Below are 23,099 nucleotides of genomic sequence, written 5' to 3' on the forward strand. Positions count from 1 at the left end.
TGAAGTTACTTTCTAAATTTTGTGGGAAGTATTGTTTTTCCTTTTTTCTTATTTGAACTTTACAACTGTTGAACAAATACCCTGATTCCTCTTTCACCAGGCTCTCCAGCTGGTCCTTGTTCACCCTGCGAAAACAAATTAAATGACTCCGTGGAGGTAATATGTGACGCTGGGGATGATTATAGGGATGTTAAATCATTTTAAAAATAACAATCTTCAAAAGCAACATGTTTAAAAGTCCAAGCGCTGGTCAACAAAACAGTCACGTAACAAACAAATAGACTTTACCTTCATTCCCGGTTCTACTATAGCTCCAGGTGCACCCTACACACAAATTAAACAATAAATCTAAGCAGTAGGAAATATTTAGCCAAATGTGCTAACATTCACAATATACGTGTGAACAAAAGGGAAGAGATAAAATAATTACATTTTTTCTGGTCCATTAGTTAAATTTTTCACACTGTTAGCATTTTTCTGACACCATTGTTTCTGAATAGACCTGTTTATCAAACTAAATCTGAACTCCACTGTACCTACCATACAAACAAAACTCATAGTTGCTGTAACGGCCACTCAGGATTTACTTACATCTTTACCTCTTAATCCCGGTTCTCCAGGATTGCCAGGTAATCCAATGCTCCCTTTTTCACCTTTAGAGCCATCTTTCCCCTGAGCAAAGACATGACCTCTGATTTACAATGTCAGCAAAAAAAATGTATGCTTTAAAAATAAATAATTGGGGTTTTTAATTGTTTAATACAAATCTGTTGTAGAATTGTACAACATATTAACGGCCAGCTCAATTTGGGTTTTGATGTAAAAAAAACAAACAAAAAACGGTATTGTCTGTATTTACAAAGAGTGCAGTGGCAAGATTGCATCTAAGAGGTGGGCTGACTTTAGGAAGTGATCCTGCTCCATTTCTGGGACTTCCTTTCTCAAGTCGTAAATTATAAGTAGAAGCATATTTAAATCAGTACACAAATTGATTTGCAACACACAATTTGCTGAGAATTGCACCGATATTGAGACTATATTTAGCCCATTTTTTGTACTTGATAATGAAATTAACTGACTATGTTTAGAAAAGGAGCACAATGTTTGTAAATCACCTGTAAAGTCACCCTATAAGTACTATTTGGGGATTGTGCTCACACGCTGTTTTGCCCTGTTTAGTAATATGGCGTAATTCAAACGTTATTCAAGTGGTTCAATTAAGTGTTTTAAACTTTAACTGAAATTAACATTTAGTAAACTTCTAAAACCAAAAAGAATTTTTGGCCATAAAAAAATATTTTTAACATGTCTATGCCTTGTCTATGTTTATGTCTACCCTTAGCTCCTATGAAGTTTTGCCTAGGCATGGATTTATCTGGCAAGATTTGCCAAACACTTGTGTGGAAAAGCCAGGTGTTGCGAAGTGCTCACAAAAAAATATCGTGGACAAACGCAACAAATCATACATAATTTCAGGTAGACCCCTACATGACACTGAATAGCCCACCAACAAAACCTCTGTTTTCACTTGTAGCAACGTACTGTGCAAATTTCCCAAATGCAGCAGACTGCATAGAATGATTGTGTGGATTTTTTTTTTCACATCTGCCTCCTATTACTGGAAATTAGTGAAAAAGTATAGAAGAAAAACTAAAATTAAGCAAAGGTGTCAATCCAAAAATACAAAATTAATGTATGTGTTTATAGTCTATGTGTTCTTGAATACTACTGCTTGTTTTCACCTTGCATGTAGTATTTTGACCCATTGTTTACAGAAAAAATAATTCATGAGAAGAACTTAATGTAACCAGTGATGACTCACCGTTTGTCCTGGTTTTCCTGATAAACCAACATTTCCCTGTAAACAATGAAACTAATAAAACATCTAACAACAACAACACACAGCAATTTCCTGCTTTATGATTCCAGGATGGCAACAGCGTTAAAGAATCAAATGACTCACCCTTTCTCCATTTTCTCCCTTTTGCCCCTGCTGTCCTGGAATCCCAAAACCAGGACTACCCTGCACATATCAAAACAAACCATAACCGTACCATAAAATGATATTCAGTTATTCTATTTGCTCTAATCCTGCAATAATAAAATTGAAATGACCATGATGGACAATATCTCTCCATAACAACCTTTTCTCCCTTGTCTCCTTGTTCTCCCTTTATTCCCTGAGGGCCTGTAGAACCAACTGGACCGATGTCCCCCTGAGAGAACACATACATGAGCACATGTACATCAATTGATAAGAGAAGGCTAAACCTCTCTCCACTCTAAATGGACCCTGTGGACTGTCATTAATTATGTGCCATCCAACAGAGCATTCAGTCTCCCTGAAAAAGCTAATGAGAGAAAATTTTTAATTGTGTTCGATAAGCGGGTCCATGAGATTGAGTCTGCAAAAATACACCAATTAATTAACAATGTTTTCAATTACTCACCTCTGGCTGATTTATTTTAACTCACTTAAGATAAATACGTGCACACAGCTTAGTCTGGTTGAGAAGAAATTTAAAAAGGTGTTACAGCACCCATAGTTTCAGTAGTTTAAATCCTTTTACTCAATGATAAAACCTTTACCTGGAACTAATAGTAATTTCCTTATTTTAATCTTAAATGCCTTAACTGCAGACGAGCAGCTCGTACCAACAGAAAAAGTTGTTATAATTGCACTTTACACAGAGTTTGCAACGTCTCTTTGTACGCAGCTGAAAAAGAACAAAATTAAATCATCCAGGTTTCACAGCTGACTGCAACTACCACAGCATGACTTCTATATTAGGTTCTTATCTGTTATTATCTCACAGGTTTGAAACACGTGGTTAGCAACTAGTATGATTACTTCATTGTTTCCCATAAAAGAAAAGCAACCCTGGAATAGATGATGGGTACATCAAAAACCACAACCATTAGTAACTAGTAAGCATAGATCTAATTAAAAGAAAGCTAATCTATATCACAGCCTCCCTATTGCTGATCTGTATCTGTTAAACTGACAGAGGGACAAATGAAAGTTTATAGAGGTTAGGCTTACAAAAAGGGATCCTGTACCACTGTCCAGAATTTATTAGCTCAAACTCAGAATTCTAAATCTATAAAGGATTGTTAAAATCCTGCTAGCCAGCTAACCCCTGGACTGTCCAAAAATGTCTCAGGAAGGAAGGAGTATTTCAAATCAAACAGACAAAAACTGTCTGATTTTACTAAAAGTAAGATGCTGAGTGTAGGTAATGAATGAACCCCCAAAATGTTGGCGTCTGCTCCTTGATGACTGCAGTTCCACCAACATGTAACTTTTTCTTTAAGTGCAATGAGACACAGGGTTCATCCAATTACCAGTCAGGTGCCTGCCTGAATGTGAAACATGTATAAGAAGATGGCAAAAATGAAGGCTGAGATGGAATTATACAGGTAGCTAGCTGCACCGACTGCTGGTGACATGCTTTTTCTCTTTTGTGTGCTTTATATCCCACAGCTTTTGATCAGGTAGGCTGAAGTTAGCATATGGTAGATGGTGAGAAAGACACCAGTTTCCCTTTTCAGATGTCAGCCAGTCAAACTGTAAAAGGAATCGCCTGGAAAGGCCGGTTAGTAACACTATGGGGGAATCTCATATGATAAAGGTGTAGATTATGGATGCTGTGACTTTAAAAGCACCTTTCTTAACTTTTCCTTATGTAATTAAGAATATATAGTGCCCGATGATTGACTTGAGAACTATCCAGACCATACCCTTGATGTCCTATGACAGCTGGAATATCCATCACCTCCTTCCCCAGAACCCAACAGGTTAAGCATTTCTTCAAGGACATTTAAGGCTATTTGACATATTTGAAGTCTGTAATTTAGCTGAAAACAATGTTTTGGAAGAATGTTGATGTAGTATACACTGATTGGAAAATTCAGTGGTGAAAATAGAAACAGATCAGCAAAAGTTCTGGAAAAAGCTCACATACTGGTAACTTACCCTGGCCCCCTTTTTCCCAGCTGGACCAATTACCTGTTGTGACAGGGAAAAGACAGTTTAATAGCAAAACCTCTATATACTAGGTTGAAATATATGAAATGGTTTTCTTACACCCTTCGCCGGGTCTCCAGCAGGTCCTCTTGGACCTTCATCTCCCTTTAATCCCATCGGTCCTGCAGGCCCCTAGAAATGTGAAGGTGAACTGTCAGTGCCACTTCCGTTGTGACCGTTAACTCCAAGCCTCTCTGATAAAAGCTGTTTATTTTTGTTCCCAACAAATCAAAACCAATTTCTTCTTTTTATCATAAAAACTAATCTTGTTGAATGACTACAAAGCGTACTACAAAACACAGGAAGATGGCCCTCATGATGACAGTTTTTCCGGTAGCAATCTCTTCCAAAAGATTATGCTGCTTCAAATTAAAAATCACTGAAGCAGAAAAAAACGACCCATTTGCAAAACATACCCACTGAGGTTTGACAATTTGGCTCGTGGATGTATGCAATCATAACCATCTCTGATAGAGTGTAATCTTCCAAACCCAGAACAAAATGACTTCCTCATTTGTTCATTCATCAATCTAAATGTCTGCTTGGAGACATTAGCAAAAGTTATTAATAGGTTTAAAGCTAGTCTTTTAGTTTTCAGAGCTGGTGCAAAATAAAAACACTGCATTTGCCCCTCCCTTGTTTTTTAGATTTCTTTATAGCTTTTGATAAATTCTTTTAACATCTGTTCCAATTTATTTCGATCTTCTCTAATCCCCACAGAGTCGAAGGTGTACATACAGGTTCAAATATATGCATATTCTAATATACTGATATTTGGTTAAATGTGTCTCAGCAAGTTGCAGTTTGACGGGATGCTTTAGGTAGCCATCGACAACTGATCACAAATCCCGCCAGGATAATTCTGGCTGGGGTCCTCTTGGCAGAATTTGTAGGATTCATTTAAACTGGTTGGTTTTCTGGCATTTCCTGACTAAGCATAGTCTACAAATTTTCAAAAGGGTTGAGGTCGGGACTTTGGAAAGGACATTACAGTGTTTGTGTTTGGAGACAGTCCTTATTTATTATTCCATTACTTGTGCAATATACCAGCACCACTGGCAACAAAACAACCCCAGAGCATGATGCTGCTACCACCATGCTTGAAAGTTGGTGCAGTGTTCTTAGGTTTGAAAGTCTCATCCATACTCCTCAAAAAGTAGTAGCAGGATAATTCAGTCTTTGTCTGACAATAAAGATTTTCTCTTTTCTTTTAAACCTCTTAAAACCTTTAAACTTTTAGATCTCTGACATAAACTATATATGTGTCTGCTCAACTTATCACTTCGTAGATCATCTCATCGAGGTCTCTTAATTGTTCCATGCTCTTACCTTAAAACAAGAGCCAATCACGCTAATGAGGTTTCAGAAAAGCCTTTCTTAGCTTATCAGGATGATTGGTTTGCTTTTAAAAAATGACGAAAACTCATTTCTATAAGTTAGCTTTCCGCAATTATTATGGGCCACAGTTTATATTTTTTGTGTGTATAAAAGTGTGTCTGTTGAAATGAATGTGTCACTATGTGTCTGTATGTTGAACTGTATTTATTTATCTTTAAACTGTGACTGTGTTTTGAAAAGCGTTGTATAATTAAACTTTTATTATTATTATTATCATTATTACTAATAAATCTGATGCCACATTGTATACGATGCAATCCTCACTCACTGGGGGTCCTTGTGGTCCTATTGGTCCCACCTCTCCTTGGTCTCCCTAAAGAAGAAAGAAAATGTTAACGCACACTTTTTTTGTAAGCAGCCTTATTCTTGTTAATCTAAAATGAATCTTCACATTCATATGCATGATAATTGTAAAGCAGAAAGAATTTATATGTGAATGAACTCACCTTGTCTCCTGGCTCCCCTTTCATTCCTTTTTTCCCCTGCGGGTATAAATAAATCACTTGCTTTAAATTAATTCATCAATGATTGTTATGCAGTCTTCACTTTTATCTGTGATAAATCTGCTTCATTTTATTAGAAGGAAGTGCAATTCATTTATATGCATTTAAGTATAAAACATGCAGGGTAGTCATATGTGACTATTCAGTTGGTGATAAAGTGCACACCCGAGGTCCAATGATTCCCTGGATGCCCTGCTCTCCACGCTCACCCTTAAAAGACAAAGTGAAGAAACATGTGAACCCACAATAAAGTTTTAACAATAAGGGGGGTTTAGATTACTTTAGAATATTAGCAAAAATCTGAGTTTAAAAATGTATATTTTGGTACCTTTGGGCCAACTGGTCCTGCTAATCCAATATCTCCCTGCATGACAAAAGTAAAACAAACACACAAATAATCCAGTCTTTAATGCAGTGCAGACTATTCTCCAAAGTCAAGCTGATGACTAAACTCTGTGTCCTTCATGTCTGCTGTAAGGTACCTTCTCTCCTTTCTCTCCATGAGGACCTTGAACACCTTGTATGCCAACTCCCTCCTCACCCTGCAAGAAAAAATAAATATTACAAACAATAAAGTATTTTTAGTAATTATGCACTTAGGGTCTTTATAAGCACAAAAGCTGTAATTCAAAATTACCTTTTCTCCTTTCTGGCCTGGCAGTCCTGGTCCCCCATCAACACCAATGGGACCAGGCAAACCTGCAATGCCCTGCAGCAGTTTGCACATGTGTCAGTTTGCGATGTGAGAGACAAAGCGGGCACAGAAACGTCTCAAATTCTGTTTTATTTTTTTCTTAACTAAGCTGCCCGAACACTATCATTTTATCAGCTATGTGCTTACATCTTTTCCCGGCTCTCCTTTGTCTCCTTTCACGCCCTGCTTCCCACGTAAGCCCTTTCAAAAATAAATGAAATATAAGATATGCAAACACAACAAGACATATTATATAACAAAATAACCAAGCGGTTTGAAAATAGGCTGATATACAACATTTATGAAAGTAAATTAAAAGTAGGGATTCGGGTTTTTTTTTTGAGCAAATGTATAAAACGACAAGAAGACAGCCTTCATACTTACTTTTGTACCCGGCTCTCCGGGATCTCCCTGCGAAGTGCAAACAGTAGAAGCAGCTTTGATTGGACTGTGCTGTCAAAACATCTTTGTGACTCTTCATACTAAATACTCCAAGCTGTCTTGACATTATGTGATGTGCAGTGACAGGCATTATAAAACATCATGAATTAAAAAAAGGTGGGGTGTAATTACAATGCCCTTTTTTTTCTTTGCTTCCCTTGAATTTACGTTACCTTGACAGCTATTCCTGGTGGCCCCGGTGATCCTGGCTGACCAGGCAGACCTGGAGCTCCATTGACCCCTGGAAGACTGGGAGGTCCTGGAGGACCCTGTAACATGCAGTTAAAAGTATCTTAAAATGCCTTAAAGATTACCTTTCAAAAACTACTTGTTTATTTGTTTGTTTTTTGGGGAAATTTTTTATTTTATTTTTTTTGCCTTCTCGAAAACTCACTGAGGAGCCTGGCTCTCCTTTTCGTCCGGGCACAAAATTTGCATCTGTACCAGCTATGACGTATCCCGGCTCTCCCTGAGAGGAAGGCAAAAAAAAAAAGACTCTGTTCATTGTTGTTGCAGCATACAAATCTTAAAAGTGCATAAACATCTGTCTCATGAATAGAAAGCAAAATTAAATGCATGGATTACACTTACTCTCTCTCCTCTCTGTCCCTTTGGACCAGGGAGCCCAGGTGGACCCTACCATGAAAAGACTGTTTCAAAAATCCTTTACAGTCTCCAAAGAATATAGATGACACAATTAATCAATCTATTTGTTTTTTACAGATATTTTGTTCTCACCATGTCACCTGGAACACCTGTAGGGCCCTGGAAATTTAGAAAGTAATCATATTTTCAGGTTCAGATCAGATAAGTGTGAAATTCTGTTCTATATGGATATACAAGCGTGAGAAAAGGAACGTTCTTGTAGCACTATATGCAGACCTATGATGCACTGCACAACAAATTAAACACAGCATATCAGCACAAACACCTCATGCCAACTGTCAAGCACGGTGGTGGAGGGGGGATAACTTTGCTCCTTGCAATAAGTAGATCAAATGTGAGGCCATCTCCGTACGTCCTGTCGAAGTTCAGACCACAACCTGACTGAAATGCTTGGACCTCAAGAGAGCTGTGCATACACTCTTTGCACAGGACTGCTTATACTGCTGTAAAATCATTTTCATATGACTTTAGGTACCCGTTGGCCAGCAGAACCCGGTTGTCCAGTTCTTCCTGGGCGACCTGGCAAACCAGGAACACCGTCAGTTCCAGGAAGTCCCTGTCAAATTAAGACATTAGAGTCAGTCCTGAAAATAAAAATATTAATAAAAATATATATATATATTAAATAACAAATTGCAGAGGGACACAAATACTACTGCACTGTTAGTGGTTTCGATACAGCATTTAAACATAACACTAATTGTATATACTGAATTCAAAGAAGACAGTACACGGGAACTAATTTAATGCAAATGGTTTAAAAGACGAGGTTTCACATACTTTTGAAGCTGAAATGCTCTACAAACATCTTAATTCATGTTTTGTTTACATGCAACTCTTGTTGCTAAAACTATTTTGCTTTTTGTCACTCATACTGCATGTGCTAGTATAAGGTAATAAAGGGCAGATGTTGAAGACAACAAATAATAACTAAGGCATTTATGTGTAATGTGCACAAACAACCTTATTATTATTTATGTACATATATTCATGCACATACAATTAACATATGCTGTATGTGCTGATGCTTACCCTTTCTCCTTTTTCTCCTTTTGAAGATGTGAAAGGATCAAACTCTCCAGGGCTTTGTCTGAATCTCTACAACAACATTAATAATTGTTATTTTTTAAAGGTTTGGTTGATGATAAGTAAAAAAGTGTATCTGAATATACAAGGCAGAAGCGGGGCCAGTGAAAAACTGAATAGAAGGGAGAATAAAGTTTAAGCGTATTATTTAAAAGGCGACATAAAGTAAGAACAAACATACCAGACCAAGACCCAAACTGTCTCCCTGAAAGAATAAAAGATTATCAAAAAATAAAGAAATAAGTTTATGAAATGTTACAGGAAAAAATGCATCAGTTTTGCCTGAGTCAAATACAGTAACTCACCTTTTCCCCTTTTTGGCCCTGAAAAAACAGAAAATTCATATGATTAATCACTGCAGAATAACAAGGTTTAACAACTCACGATTATAACTTTGCAGGAGAAAGAATCAAACAAACCTTCATGCACTGAGTTAGGCATGGACCCTCGGGCTTAAGCATCTCCTCTGGGTCATCAGTGGGGGTGTCTAGCTGAGCACCCTGAAAATGAAAAAAAATGAATGCATTACAAACTATTCAACTGACTTTTAAGTAGACTACAGAAGCAGAGAAGGCTCACTACAAAGCTTCTTTGAATTTGCTCGTCAAGAATAATTTGAATTCCTATTATGCAACACAAGGTTGTATAACAAATTTGAGATGTAGTCTGTTTGTGCTACCAAAAATTCTGAATGAATTATTCACTATTTGAGTCATAAAAGTAAAGCTACTGTTTGCAGTGAAGGGGGGGGGGGGGGGGGGGGGGGGATCTCAGAGCTTCACACGTGTAGTCTTGTGGCCTGAAGAAAGAAACTTCAAAGTTAATTGGTTAAGCAGCAGAGGCACCACATGTAGTGCCAGTTGCTGAATTTCCCAGTTAGGACACTTTTTTATGCTCGTCGCTATAAGTGACTTAGTGACTTGGAAAGTTCTATCTGTGATATTGATTCAGAGAAATTTGAAGCTGTTTATCTGCTGCACCTAAAAAAAACCCCAAAAAAACAGGTGTGTCTGTCTTTGCCTCCTTTCTTCTAAAATCAAAAATCACCTGCTTATTTTTTTCCTTACAATGTGCAGTTGATTGTTCTCTGGCTACCACACCGCAAGATTGCTCATGTCCTCAGGATATGAACAAGAAAAATACATGTACATCCACAACAAAAGAGGGGCAGGTGCTGGCCCGACAACAAGTAAACAACAAAAGGAAAAAAATCAACTGCTTGAACACTGCAGAGCTCCGTTTTTTCCTACTGATTGCACCAGGAAATCTATGACGTTTCTACCACACCTACTCATTTTTAGAAAAGAAATTTTGAGTTTCATTATTGAATGCGAAGCTCAAATCAGCAGCATTCACAGAGGCTTTATTTATTATCAAGGTGTGTGAAGACGGGGGACAGTGGAGCCAACTGCTGAGGATCTATGTGGACAGGTCTATTGTCTTTTATGAAAAACCAGCCTCTCAAAACACATCATCAGAAATGGGCTGAGTCTGCAGTTACGTCCTCCGGTCTGACGTCAAGTAAAGAATGGTGACGTTTTCTCACCTGCAGAGCCTTTGTGTGCAAATTTAAAATTAACTGGATGGACCTTCTCCCTGGAGAAGGGAGCCGGAGATCGACAGACGGATTGGGGCTGCAGCTGCAGTAATGCGGACGCTGCACCGGTCCGTCGTGGTGAAGAGGGAGCTGAGTGTAAAAGCGAAGCTCTCAATTTACCGGTCGATCTACGTCCCTACCCTCACCTATGGCCACGAGCTGTGGGTAGTGACCGAAAGAACGAGATCGCGGATACAAGCGGCAGAAATGAGCTTCCTCCGAAGGGTGGCTGGCCTCTCCCTTAGAGATAGGGTGAGAAGTTCGGCCATCCGGGAGGGGCTCAGAGTAGAGCAGCTGCTGCTCCACATCGAAAGGAGCCAGCTGAGGTGGTTCGGGCATCTGACAAGGATGCCCCCTGGGCGCCTCCTGGGTGAGGTGTTCCAGGCATGTCCCACCGGGAGGAGGCCCCGGGGCAGACCCAGGACACGCTGGAGAGATTATATCTCTCGGCTGGCCTGGGAACGCCTTGGTATTCCCCCGGATAAGCTGGAGGAGGTGGCTGGGGAGAGGGAGGTCTGGGCCTCTTTGCTTAGGCTGCTGCCCCCGCGACCTGGCCCCGGACAAAGCGGATGAAAATGGATGGATGGATGGATGGATGGACCTCTGTGTAATACATGGTCATTAGACACAAATAATAGGCTCCACAGGTGTTTTAGAAGATCCACCTACACGTGCAAGTATGTTCACTTTACAGGCACAGTATAAAAGCTGTCCCAATACAACAAAATCTCCTACAACGCATACTTGTATGTATCGCTTATGAACAAAGATTTTCTACATTTACAGTCATTTATTTGTTTTAGTTTCTTACAGACAGACAAGCAATACCTTTGCCTTATTTTTTTTACCTCACCTCATCTTGTAGTTTGAACTCTGTGATGAGTTCGTCGCTACAGAGGCTTCTGATAAATTCTCTCTCCACAGAGGGAAAATCATCAAAAGTTGGTGAATAGAAGATGTTTTTGTAGCTGGTGGGAGCTGCAATTTTATTCAGTTCTTCACGATCTGCATTCGAAACTCCAACTGCCAGGACGCTGACCCCTACAGAGACACAATCGTAACATGATAACTGAATATTTTAGTTTAACCTTTTAATGAGTGAAAAATCCGTTCACGTGTTTTGAACAGTTTATATTATAACTCACCCAAGGCGCGGGCAATTCTGGAGGGTGGCACCACATTGTCTTGGGCCTTGCCATCTGTAAACAAAACCAGAACATGGGGTACATCCTGCCTCATCCCATGAGCCTCCTGGAACAGTTCTTGCAGAACATAGCTGATGCCTTTTCCTGAGGAACAAAAGAACAAAAACAACAAAAAATAAGTTTTAAGAGAAAGTAATATGACTTTTGGTTAAATTCTGGTGGATTATGTTTGCTAGTTTTCCAGCACTGTAATGAGATTCTTCAGCCATGTTATTATTTGTGGTCCTGGACCATATGAATTCTTGTATCATCTCACTGATTCAACAACTTTTCTTTCTTTCTTTTTTTTACACAAAATTCAATTTGCCCATGCACAATAAAAGATCATCTCATATGATACTAACTACATCAGCAGTCAGTGTGCAGGTGTTTGGTAACAGAACAGTGTGACACCTGTTAAAAAGGCTATGGTTTTCAATACAGGAAATAGTAAAAGAGGCTCCTGGCCCACTGAAGATAGCTGGCAAAATGAGACAAAGCATGGTGCACATCTGTGTGAGTATCACCAACCGGTTTTGGTGTTGCCCCCTCCATAACGCAGCGCTCTGAGAGCCCTGAGCACAGAGTTTCTGTCTTTGAAGTCATTAAGGCGGAATTCAATGCGAGGCTCATCGCTGTAATGAACCACAGCTATCTGAAAGAAGATTGAGAGAGTGAGAAAATGCACATCATCATAACAGCAATATAAAGGATTTTTAGATCACAGCTGACTGTGATGAAACTTCATTCTTCAAAACAAAGATCATAAGAACTATATATTTGCTTGTGCTTGCCTCCTTGGCTGACAAAAAAATGGCATTATGCCATGTGTCTCCTTTCTGCCAATGTTTGAGTCTGATTCAGCCCATTTGGTGGAGAAGAGCACATTATGTTACTGCTAATGGTCTAAGCCTGCACATGAGACTCACCTTGCGGGCAGCTATTATGACTCAAAAACTGCAATCGAGTCCAATTTGTAATTGTCTAAACAGACTCACAGCCAAAGTGATAAAATTAAACACCTGAAAGTTTTATCTTCAGCACAGTACAAAGAAAAGTTTTTACTGAGCAACTAACCTGCGTGCCCTGTGAACCAATTACGGGGAAGTATGTAGCCACTCGAAATATGAAGTCTTTCATCTTCCTAAAGTTGTCAGTGCCAATGCTCGACGACTCATCCACCAAGAACACTATATCCGCTTTGGTCTTACCGCACACTGGACAGAAACAGGACAGAAAACAGTTCTAACTAAAAAGTATGCTACATATTATTTAGCATGAGGGAAAAAATATAAGAGAATCTCTAAAATACCTGGTTGTGGTGGTGTTTTTTTCTCTGTCACTCTACTCAGTGTGGTTAATCGAAAGGACGTGACTGCTCCTGCCTTGCCCTCAGTGACACTTGGCTGAACGTGGGGCTTCTTGGTTGTTAAGGACTCAGTTGGAAGCACAACATCAGGGTGCCAGGTGGTCCTCATGGGTGATTGAGCAGTGGTTGTGTTGATGATAGAGGCAGTCTGGGAGTCCCCAGTGTTAGGTGGGGAATGGGGGGGCACTGTAGGTGGCACAGGCTGGACTGTTAACGCTGGGCGAGCTGGTCCCACTGTGATACACAGAACCATAACAAATAAATCAAACGCTTGAAGTCTCTGGAGTCAAACAGAGTCTTTGCTGGAACAACAAATGGGATTGCAAAGGAAGCAATAAAACACTGCTGCAGCATTCTTCAGTTTGGGTTTTCAGCTTGTACCAGTCTTAGGAAAAAGCTCCTGTAGGTGTTCACTGAATATCAACAAACAGAACAGCTGACAATAGAAAGCTAAGAAAGATGCATGGGTAGTCAGACAAATAGGTTCAACATTTTAAAGCATTCATGAAGTTTAGAATAAGATGGCCATATGAGAGATGTAGTGCTAAATAGCTTAACACTTAGCTAAGATAGCATTTCTTTTCTTCAGGAAGCTAATTTGAGCTTTGTCAATTTTATGCTTACAAAAATAAAAATACACACACAGTATAGTGTGATGTGACTGTAGGTATTATAGCCTGATCAGTGGATGTATTAAAGTAAACAGAAGGATCTGAAGTGTATGTCTGTCATTCAGTCAAACAACTTGGAGAGAGTCTTACATATTCTCTGATACATGGTGCTTATAGGCCCCTCCACTTCTCCATACAAAGGTCTGATGGTGAAAAGATATGTTCTGCCATACAAGAGATCACTGATCTTATAGTAGGTGAATCCAGGGCCAAGGATTTCTGTTTTTGTGTCAAACACTGAAAAAAACATACATAGAAAACATGGTGTTGCAAAGTGATCACTTGTGACAGTATGGATTCAAGAAATAAGAAATAGGAAAATAAATCTTTATACTAAAATGGATTTGAGTGTATAAAAAGGAAAGCAAACAGTATTTTTTAATAACCTGTAAAATAATGTGTCAAATCTACAAATAAAAATGATATATCTGAACATCTGGTGACAAATTACATGTATGGAGATTCTGTCAATTATGACAATATTACTTTAGGAATTTTGTTAATAAGACTTTTCACCTTATTAACAAAAGGGTGCTTATGTTGCCACTTTATTCACAAAAGACATATCATGGTTAAAACACTTTGAAATCTCTAAACAATTATTCCTGGCATGCTGGGATACTTGTGTTTTATTCAGGCAAATATTGCCTTTTCAGACCAAGACCTGCTAAATAAAAGAATGTTTATGGCAGGTCTCTGTATGCAGTGTAATATCATTTACATAACATGTAATTCATCTCTGGAGCCTAAAAGAAAGTTGCATGAATTATAAGAAGGTGCTTTATCAAGTTGTGGTTGCTTACTGACCTGAGATGTGCCTCCAGGAGAGGCGATATCCTGAGGCACCAGCTACGCGTGTCCAGTTCAGAACAGTACTGTTATCTGTTGTATTCAAAGCAACAAATCCTTCTACTTTGGGAAGATCCACTGAAACACACAAAATAGCTCTGATGAATAATGACATAAAGAAACAAGTGACATTAGGTGGATTTATTATATCATACGTCCTAATGAATATAAACTTTAACATTCCCAGTATTAGGCCCATATATGTACATAAAAGTTTTTTTTTTTGCATCCACCACATTAGATTTTAAATTAGGCCATCAATATGTGATTGAAGTGCAAACTTTCAGCTTTGACTCAAGAGGTTTGACAAAAGTTTTGAATGACTTGTTCCTGAAATACAACCATTTTAAACGTAGTGATTTTATGAGGCTCAAAGTAATTGGAGAAGTTTTTCATAGCCTCTGATAAAAGATTTTGAGTTGACTCAAAGTGTTTAACTTGCATTTTGGTAGCTGCTCATTGGAACTTTCAATACGAGGTACTTTTAAATCTACTAAATTTTAAGCCACCGTAGTGGCATTTACACATAATCTGTTTAAGGAAACTGGTGAAACATATATTACTGAACATTTCCCTGAAACTCAGACTGTTCCCTACTACCAGGGCCAGGCAGGACTCACAGGTACGTGCTGTGACCAGGACAGCGCTTCCTTCCCTGCTGCCCACCATGGAGGACACCTGGATCTTGTAAGCTGAGCTCTCTCGCAGGTTGCGGATGGTGTAGGAGGCAAAATCAGCCGATACCACATGGGACTTCTCATCACCCCCTAGTGCACAGAATAATTAAATCCAGCATGAAAGTGTCAAACAACCGTGTTTGCAGTCATTTACGGATGAAACTGTTATACAATGAGTCACAAGAGTCTAAACTGAGGAGTGGTAACTCATTATGCTGCTAGATGCTGTAATAGGAAAATACTGCAAATATTTTAATTTAAGACATGCTTAATATTTTCATCGACCCGAGTGAAAAAAAATTTTCTCAGCTTCTCTGATCCAGAGATGTAAATGCAGTTGTAATTCTACTGTATATTATGTCTACTTGTTCATAGCCTGAGGCATTAGAATACACATTTGGGTGGTTTATTTATGTGGTTTCTTACCAAGAAATGGGATCCAAGAGATTTTGTATCCAGAAGCCCCTGATGCTTTTTTCCAAGATAGTGTGAAGGAATTTACTCCAATGTCCTCAACCTTCACCTCCCTCACTGGCTGGATTGGATCTGACTCTGACACTGCAGCTAAGCATAACATAACATGACCACAGGAGATGTTAATCCAGGTTTTATACCATAAAGCTGTGACAATTTTTTTTTCACATCACAATGCATTAAGGACCCAGAAATCATAAAATATGTGATTAAAATATCTGAAAAAATTGCTGATGTGACTTTACTTACCCCTCCCTATTATTTTAGACTGTAATAAACGTAGCACTTGAAGCTCGGAATAACACTCTGACAGTGACAGTGATAGAATGATAGCAGCCCTGCTGACTTGGACTCAGTGACACATACTACAAGTGACAGCAGCAGGAACTGTGGTTATAACGGGAAGACCAAAGTACATGACATGTCAGTCAAACGGCGACACTTACGAGGGTTTATGTGGCACAGATTGGGGAACTTTGCCGTACCCTTCCCATTTAATTACGATGGGGGCACAGCTGCACAGAGCCATTTTAGATCTAAAGATGGCTCATGATAAATTCAAAGTCACTGAGACTTCACATATGTTTAGTACCTGTGAGCTGAGATAAGGAGATTTCTGGTCCCTCTGAGTTGCCATACACTGCACAGATGGTGACTGTGTAGGTAGACTGTGGATTCAGGTCTTTGAGACGATGGAAGAGGATGCTACGATCCAGGTACTGGACTTGGGGTTTGCTATTATCTGCAAGCATCAGACGAAAACAAAACAAAAGACAAATTATCCATCTATCTGTTGTAAAGATAATGTATGGTAAATAGAGGGTCTTTAATCGGGCTGGCATGCTGGCATGCTTTAAAATGGTGTAATGGGAAGGAATAGGTATAAATATATTACCTGTTTTCCATGAGAGTTTGTACTCGGTGGCTCCAACGATGGGACTCCACGCCACATCTATAGTGGTGCTTGTGTAGGATGTCACCTTGAAGTTAGAGACATAACCCAAAGGAGCTGAAAAAATGAAAGAAAAAACATCAAGGACTGATCTTATAAATACCCTGTTTCAAGTAAAAAAGATGAATCACAAATCTTTGGCGTTTTTGATTTCCTCATCGTGACTTTTTTTCTTAAAGCCCATTTTGGAAGTTGCTGAAAGTCTGCTGATCACTAAACGCACTGCTCACTTCAGTGTCAGGACACCAATTCGTTGGGTGTGGTTACACATGTAACAGAGGTCAGTGACGATGTGTGTGGTCATGGTTAATACAAACAAAAAAGTCTGTTTAGCATGTAGTGTTGCCCCCAAAATTCGTTGTGCATTGCACCACTGAATTCAATTCTCTCCTCATGAACCATTTACATATCAAAATTTCTTATCAAGGTTTCAAGGTTTGTTTGCATTCATCTTTATAAGGTTTAATGTTTAGTTTTTAATATTTTTCGTCCCAGGCATTGTTAGCTTGATAGTGAAAGCTTGATATAAGTGCTCCTGGATATCAGTGGAATGATGTGATATCATTATTACGTCACCTGTGTGCATGCACCCACAACAGACAAAACAGAGAACCAATAATGGGGACAGCTCCACAGCTCTACTGCTTATAGACTGTGCAAGCTGGCATATCTGAGTACTTTCAGTAATACAGAGAAGTTTGAAAAACTATTTAGCTTTCTAGTTTCAGTCATGAAAAAAACCCTTTTAGACTTTAAGAGAAGTGACAGAAGTAGGAACTGTGGTTGAAATGGAGTCATTCCTGTGCCCCAAGGGTCCTATGTTCCTGAGCTCTAAAAGGCACATAATGGGAAGCTGGAAAAATGCATATTTTCCAGCTAACTAAGCACCTAATGTGACTTATGACTTATGGGCTATTGTGGGTACGCGTCAAAAAGTTCTATAGAGTGTTACCCAGTGTTTTTGTATGTGTGTGTCTGCAATAGAATGGTAAAGCAATATTGAACTGAGGAAACATAGCATCATAAGAACATAGATATACTCCTGTTACCATGGCCACATGCCAATCAAACAAAACCAGATCTCTTTCTCTCGCCATTATACTTACTGAATGACTGAGATGACACCGCACAGAGGAACAAGACAACTAGAGGTCAGATTTCATTGATAACAGCCAGTAAGCATCCTGGGAAGCTGCTCCGGTAAGTGTGGAACACAATTTTTAAAAATAATATTTATTACATCTTTACTTCCTTCTAATAAACACTAAAGCTACACCCAAAAGTTTTCTGGGGGAAAAAAGTCTATTGAAAAAGATTTAAAAAATGGCTTATTCCTACATTTGAATATGATGTCTGGTGAACAAGGTTACTTACAAGTTCTGAAGGTGGCAGCGATGCCAGGTCCAACCGCAGCGCCAAACAGCACGTAAAGCGTCAGGACATACTCCGTATCATGGGCTACATTTTTCAGCTGGTACTGTGTAGTGCTGGTGTTCAGAGCCAATTGTCTGGGACGATCCCGACCAACAAACTCTAGAAATAATATTAACATTACAGTTAGTCTGTTATTCCTCAGTGACTTCAAACTTTCACTTCGTATCAGAGGCAAATATCCTCCTTCTTTCCCTGTATTTCATCGCAAGCTACTGTCATGTTGCTATGGTTAAAGTGTCCATTGAGAAAATAACCGAGTTGAGAATATCTGCAAAAAACAAGGGTAAACAGCGGCAGACAATAGTGACTGAATAAATCACCTGGGGTGGGTCTCCATGCCAGTCTGTATCCTGTAGCCCCCGGGACACTGTTCCATGAGACGACTGCAGTACTTGTGCTCACAGCAGATACTTTCAGAGTCTGTACTGAACTACTTTCCACTGACAGAAAGAGAGATAGTGAAAGACAAAGAGGACTGTTATGCATCTTATCTACTGCTTTGGTGCAATTTTATTTTGAAAATTTTTAATTACATGTCTTGATTTTCGCAGTGGTGATAGGCCCCTCAATGTCTCCAAAGATGGGGTTGATGGTGATGGTGTACTCAGAGCCTGTGTGGAGGCCCTGTATCATGTAGAAGTTAAAATTGTCCCCGAGGTTTATGTTTTCTATGTGGCCTTCTACAAGATATAAAGTGACATTTAAGCAAAGAGATGTATTAAATTAAATATTTCGCATTTTAGCTGTTTCGCAAGAAAGGTACTTAACCACGATACCTGTAGATGCCCATGTCAAACGGTATCCTGTAGCACCTTTAACTGATGCCCACCTTGCTTGAACGGTGTCTGTGGTGGCATTTTGGACCAGAAACTGATGAACTGGCACCAACTTCACTATTAAGCACATCCCACACATACATGCAAAGGTAAATTTAGGTAAATTATACACAATGACATGACAGAGTAGAGAATAGAGTCTGCTTGCTAATATTTTTTACTAAAACAATACCACCCTGCTGTGGAAATATTGTGGTACTGCACTTTAATATTTGCTCTTAGGTGTTGTTTGAAGAGACATTTAAAGCAGTTAATAAACTGCTTCCAGTGTGCCGGAGCGTGCTCTCTGGCTTTCCTGTTTATGTAAATGAACATAATGATGGGGTTTTGAGCCAAGCTAATAAACTTACATGTCTTCCCCACTACTGAAACCGGTTTACTTGGTCCTTCAGGGTACACAGCATAAATACTGACAGTGTACTTCTTATCCTCCTCCAGACTGTCAATCACATGAGAGGAAATGTCTCTGGGAAGCAGCTGCTCATAAATGAATCCTGGTCTGTTGGCTGGAGAACAATCATAAATGCACAAGAAATAATACTTTAAAAAAAACCTCTTTATTAGAACCCATTACAGCTTTCTTTCAACAAACCCCTCTGGAAACAAAGTTAACATCTAGCATGCACTTATGTCAGCATACATCTCGGGATGAAGATCTTGAATCCATTTAGCTTCCCCTGGGGGGGTGTCCAGCCGAGGCGCAGGGAGAACAGGCCCTCCTCAATAACACGGAAGTTTGAAACTTCGGGCAAAGGCGCTGAAAGACAGACACCTGTTGCTCAGGGAAAGATGACAGCATACAATTAAAAATAGAGACACTAGGTGCATGAGCAGACACTCACTTGTCTTTACTTTGATTGTCGCAGAGTCTCCTATGAGGCCTGGGTACATGGCATAGACGGTGAGGGAATAGTCGGTTTTGGGACTCAGCTCTGTCACCATGGCTGTGCTCACATCTGCCTTCAGATCCATCTGTTACATACACAGACAGCAGAACAAAAGGATCTGAGTGTGTGTATGTTTGAGTGTGTATGTTGTGTTTCCCTGAGACATAAAGTGGAAGACAGAATGATGTTTAGAAGAAGACGATTGATTAAGAGGAAGAATGTTCAAGTCAGAGCCGAAGATAAACATACCTGGAGGCTCTGCAATGGAACAGAGAGACATTTTTGGGAAGTACGCTTACATAAATATCCTGCTGTTTTGCCTTTATTGCTTCAATTTCATTTATATATCTAACTCTAAAAACCACTGACATCTTTACAGTTTGTTTAGACTTTTGTCCACGATAATTAAATTAGGTTTTATGTTGCGTTTTATAACATAATGCAGAATCTAGGCAGAAACAAAGAAGCACTGATATCATTGAGACGACTGCTCATGTTGATTGCTTTTGTAAATGTTTCACCGAGTTTGGAGTGCTACACAATGACTGCAGGAGAGATAAATCTCACTGAAATGAGTCCACTACTTAGACTGATCACAGGGGTGAGCTGCTGTTGTCAGCTGTTTTAACTTTTAATATGAGAAGTTCATGTAATCGATGTGTTTTAAAGAGGAATTCCATGGAGAGTGAGGTGATTAATCAGCAGTAAAAAAAAAACTGAGATAAATGGTAAATGGTAAATGGCCTGTATTTATATAGCGCTTTACTAGTCCCTAAGGACCCCAAAGCGCTTTACATATCCAGTCATCCACCCATCCACACACACATTCACACACTGGTGATGGCAAGCTACATGTCCAACTAATTCATGAATTAAATGCTTTACTGTCTATGAAAGTCAGTATGATGACATATTGCATGCTCTAGCTCAACAATAATGCAACAGTGACCTTATCTATGGACAATTCCTCACCTGCCTCTGCTGCACAGGAAGGAGTTGTCCCTCCGAGCTCAGTGGAGTGACCAGGAGACGATATCCGGTGACATCACCCGTGGCCTGGCTCCACGTCAGTCTAAGAGAACTGTGGGCCAGTTCGCTAACCTGAAGGTCTCTGGGACCCACCACACGTTCCTCGCCTACGATTAAAAGTAAGTGTAGAAAGAGTGATGAGACAGACGGGATGAGAAGTGGAACATGGAGCAGAAAATATGCAAGTTGATGTAAAATATGTCAACAAGATAGATTATGTTAGCAAAGAAAGTGCAGAGTACAGTGAAATAAAAGAACGTTATTATTCATTTTTATTATACCTTTCAAGTGCGAGAGTGCAATACAATTCGTCAATATGAAAATGCAAACAGCTGTCAGTGAGTAGGCAGCTTTTTCAGCATATTACGAAGAACTTACTAGGCTGGAAAGTTTTCACAGGACGTGGGGGTTCAGAGGCAGTGAGGCACACTCTGCGGGACAGTTTGGGGAGGATGGTGTCCATGGTAGAGAAATCAGTGACCGGCAATAGATGCTCGGCATGTGGCTCCGACACAACCCTCCTAAGCTCTGCCTCATCAACCCCCGTGAGGCCTGGTTTTCAGTATAAATAAGAAGATAATGAAATAAAGTATTTTATGCCAAGGTGCATAAAAATGTTTCATAACCAATTCAAGATGATAAACAAAAAAAATGTGCACATATGACAAGATTTTTTTAAAGGTATTATTAACAAATTTTTGATTATGTGGAAGTTTACTCGATTAATGCACACTGTGTGGATATTAAATGGTTTTGTTTGTATTTTTTCTGATCTCCACCAGGGGGAGGTGTTGCATTTTGACAGATTCAATATGAAAAGCTCCAATATGTGCCCATATACACATATATTTTACATATAAATAACCACAGTCGTTCAATTTCTGGAACGAATCTCAGTTTGTGCAAGTGGGCCCTAAATGCCAAGGCGTGAAGTATTTAAGTTTTCCTAATGCACAAAAGAAAACCACTGGGAGATTTTTGCATTTTGCAACTCTGAATAAGTTGTCTACAGTATGAAATTTGCACATAAACAACATGAATGTGCATGTTGATTTCTTACGAGGTCTAAGGCTGCATAGAGCAGGGAGGCGCTGACATAATTTAATTTATGCTTTCCAGGCTGCTCTAGCTCTACAGGTAATATTGGCTTTGCATTAGCGGTCAAGATTCATGTCGAGCTGCCACGCGGTGGTGATGAACGAGAGGAGCAGGTTTCGGTGTCAGTGGTGGGGGTGGGTGGGTTGGGAAGGCACAGAATTGCCTAATGAAAAATGACTGCGATTAGCACACCATTGGCTAATGAGCAGTAATTATTGCATCGCTGCAGGCTGTGAGGAGTAAGTTGTGGGCTTGTGTGCTTATGCCTGTGAGTAGGGGGAAAAGGGCAAGGTACTGTATGTGCAAGTAAACTTGGTGTGTATACATACAGAAGCATGAGCGCGCTCAGGTACTCAGAAATAAGACTCCTACACACAAATACCCACACTGAATCCAATGAATTCAAATGCACAGGACATGAATTTCTAACTGCAAACACTGCAGATAAGCGGGCAGAGCTTGGATAAAATCTGAAGGGCTGCTGCAGTGGGGATGTTGAAAGAATTCACAATAGCAACTTCCACACTCACCTACTGCAAAGACAGTAATTCCATTGTCTGCTACTGCTCTGACTGCAGCACTGACCTGGTCGTCCGACTGTCCATTTGTGATCAAAACAGCAATCTGCACAGGACAGAAAATGGCATATGTAAAGAAAAGACAATAATGTGAAGATCTGCTAATTCTTGATAAATGAATGCATAATATAAAGCTAGTAAAATGTATTATATTTAAACACATACGGGTCATTTTCAGCTGCTCTCTTTCAACCTCTGTTTTCAACTATTGTTGGCATCACTGGAGGCTTAAATCAAGCCTCCAAACAACATTTGTTTGTGTTAAAAGAGCATCCATGCAAACAGTACCATTCTCATGAAAGCCTCCAAAGCCTTTTGATGCAGTTTAGCACATAATTGAAAACATAATTAAATAAATCAGACCCAAACTCAAAGTGGAATTCAAGGATGCTGGCTTGCAGCCGAGTCTAATAATTTCCCCATTAAGGAAAATTCTCTCAGTTCACTCAAAGTTCACCCCTCAGTCAGTGAGGAAGGGAGGTGGAGAGCATCCACAGGAGAATGTAGTTGCTGCTTTGCATGCTGTACAATTCAATATATCAGCCTAATCCTCAATTCTCCACCTTCCCATATCCAGTGTGCTGGATATGGGAAGAGATAGAGAAATGATTAGAATGCTAACCAGCTGTGTTATACTGTGACTACACTA

General features: G+C 39.5%; 1 protein-coding gene across 5 annotated transcripts in view; it reads right to left on the reverse strand.

Annotated features, from left to right (window-relative positions):
• col7a1l (collagen type VII alpha 1-like) overlaps positions 1–23,099 on the reverse strand; it is an 85,894-nt gene that overhangs the window by 43,436 nt on the left and 19,359 nt on the right. For all 5 annotated transcript variants that reach the window (XM_085386489.1, XM_085386487.1, XM_085386486.1 and 2 more), the window contains exons 5-50: positions 22,403–22,496; positions 21,153–21,326; positions 20,718–20,881; positions 19,701–19,830; positions 19,499–19,615; positions 19,209–19,364; positions 18,799–18,915; positions 18,556–18,702; positions 18,343–18,462; positions 17,963–18,121; positions 16,532–16,645; positions 16,229–16,378; positions 15,589–15,726; positions 15,106–15,252; positions 14,444–14,563; positions 13,727–13,873; positions 12,909–13,199; positions 12,674–12,813; positions 12,128–12,251; positions 11,558–11,701; positions 11,266–11,453; positions 9,235–9,315; positions 9,121–9,138; positions 8,997–9,020; positions 8,762–8,827; positions 8,205–8,285; positions 7,802–7,828; positions 7,655–7,699; positions 7,458–7,532; positions 7,237–7,332; positions 7,007–7,033; positions 6,770–6,823; positions 6,566–6,637; positions 6,411–6,470; positions 6,257–6,292; positions 6,094–6,138; positions 5,872–5,907; positions 5,694–5,738; positions 4,088–4,159; positions 3,977–4,009; positions 2,145–2,216; positions 1,964–2,023; positions 1,823–1,858; positions 592–672; positions 289–324; positions 81–125 (exon numbers count right to left, since the gene is read on the reverse strand). In XM_085386489.1, coding sequence (XP_085242615.1) covers positions 81–125; positions 289–324; positions 592–672; positions 1,823–1,858; positions 1,964–2,023; positions 2,145–2,216; positions 3,977–4,009; positions 4,088–4,159; positions 5,694–5,738; positions 5,872–5,907; positions 6,094–6,138; positions 6,257–6,292; positions 6,411–6,470; positions 6,566–6,637; positions 6,770–6,823; positions 7,007–7,033; positions 7,237–7,332; positions 7,458–7,532; positions 7,655–7,699; positions 7,802–7,828; positions 8,205–8,285; positions 8,762–8,827; positions 8,997–9,020; positions 9,121–9,138; positions 9,235–9,315; positions 11,266–11,453; positions 11,558–11,701; positions 12,128–12,251; positions 12,674–12,813; positions 12,909–13,199; positions 13,727–13,873; positions 14,444–14,563; positions 15,106–15,252; positions 15,589–15,726; positions 16,229–16,378; positions 16,532–16,645; positions 17,963–18,121; positions 18,343–18,462; positions 18,556–18,702; positions 18,799–18,915; positions 19,209–19,364; positions 19,499–19,615; positions 19,701–19,830; positions 20,718–20,881; positions 21,153–21,326; positions 22,403–22,496 — 4,404 coding nt within the window. The remainder of the gene's footprint in view (positions 1–80; positions 126–288; positions 325–591; positions 673–1,822; positions 1,859–1,963; positions 2,024–2,144; positions 2,217–3,976; positions 4,010–4,087; positions 4,160–5,693; positions 5,739–5,871; positions 5,908–6,093; positions 6,139–6,256; positions 6,293–6,410; positions 6,471–6,565; positions 6,638–6,769; positions 6,824–7,006; positions 7,034–7,236; positions 7,333–7,457; positions 7,533–7,654; positions 7,700–7,801; positions 7,829–8,204; positions 8,286–8,761; positions 8,828–8,996; positions 9,021–9,120; positions 9,139–9,234; positions 9,316–11,265; positions 11,454–11,557; positions 11,702–12,127; positions 12,252–12,673; positions 12,814–12,908; positions 13,200–13,726; positions 13,874–14,443; positions 14,564–15,105; positions 15,253–15,588; positions 15,727–16,228; positions 16,379–16,531; positions 16,646–17,962; positions 18,122–18,342; positions 18,463–18,555; positions 18,703–18,798; positions 18,916–19,208; positions 19,365–19,498; positions 19,616–19,700; positions 19,831–20,717; positions 20,882–21,152; positions 21,327–22,402; positions 22,497–23,099) is intronic.

The sequence above is a fragment of the Rhamphochromis longiceps genome, linkage group LG17 (assembly GCF_057381845.1).
Source record: "Rhamphochromis longiceps isolate RC_006_pf linkage group LG17, R_longiceps_female_GT1.1, whole genome shotgun sequence".
NCBI classification, from domain to species: domain Eukaryota; kingdom Metazoa; phylum Chordata; class Actinopteri; order Cichliformes; family Cichlidae; genus Rhamphochromis; species Rhamphochromis longiceps.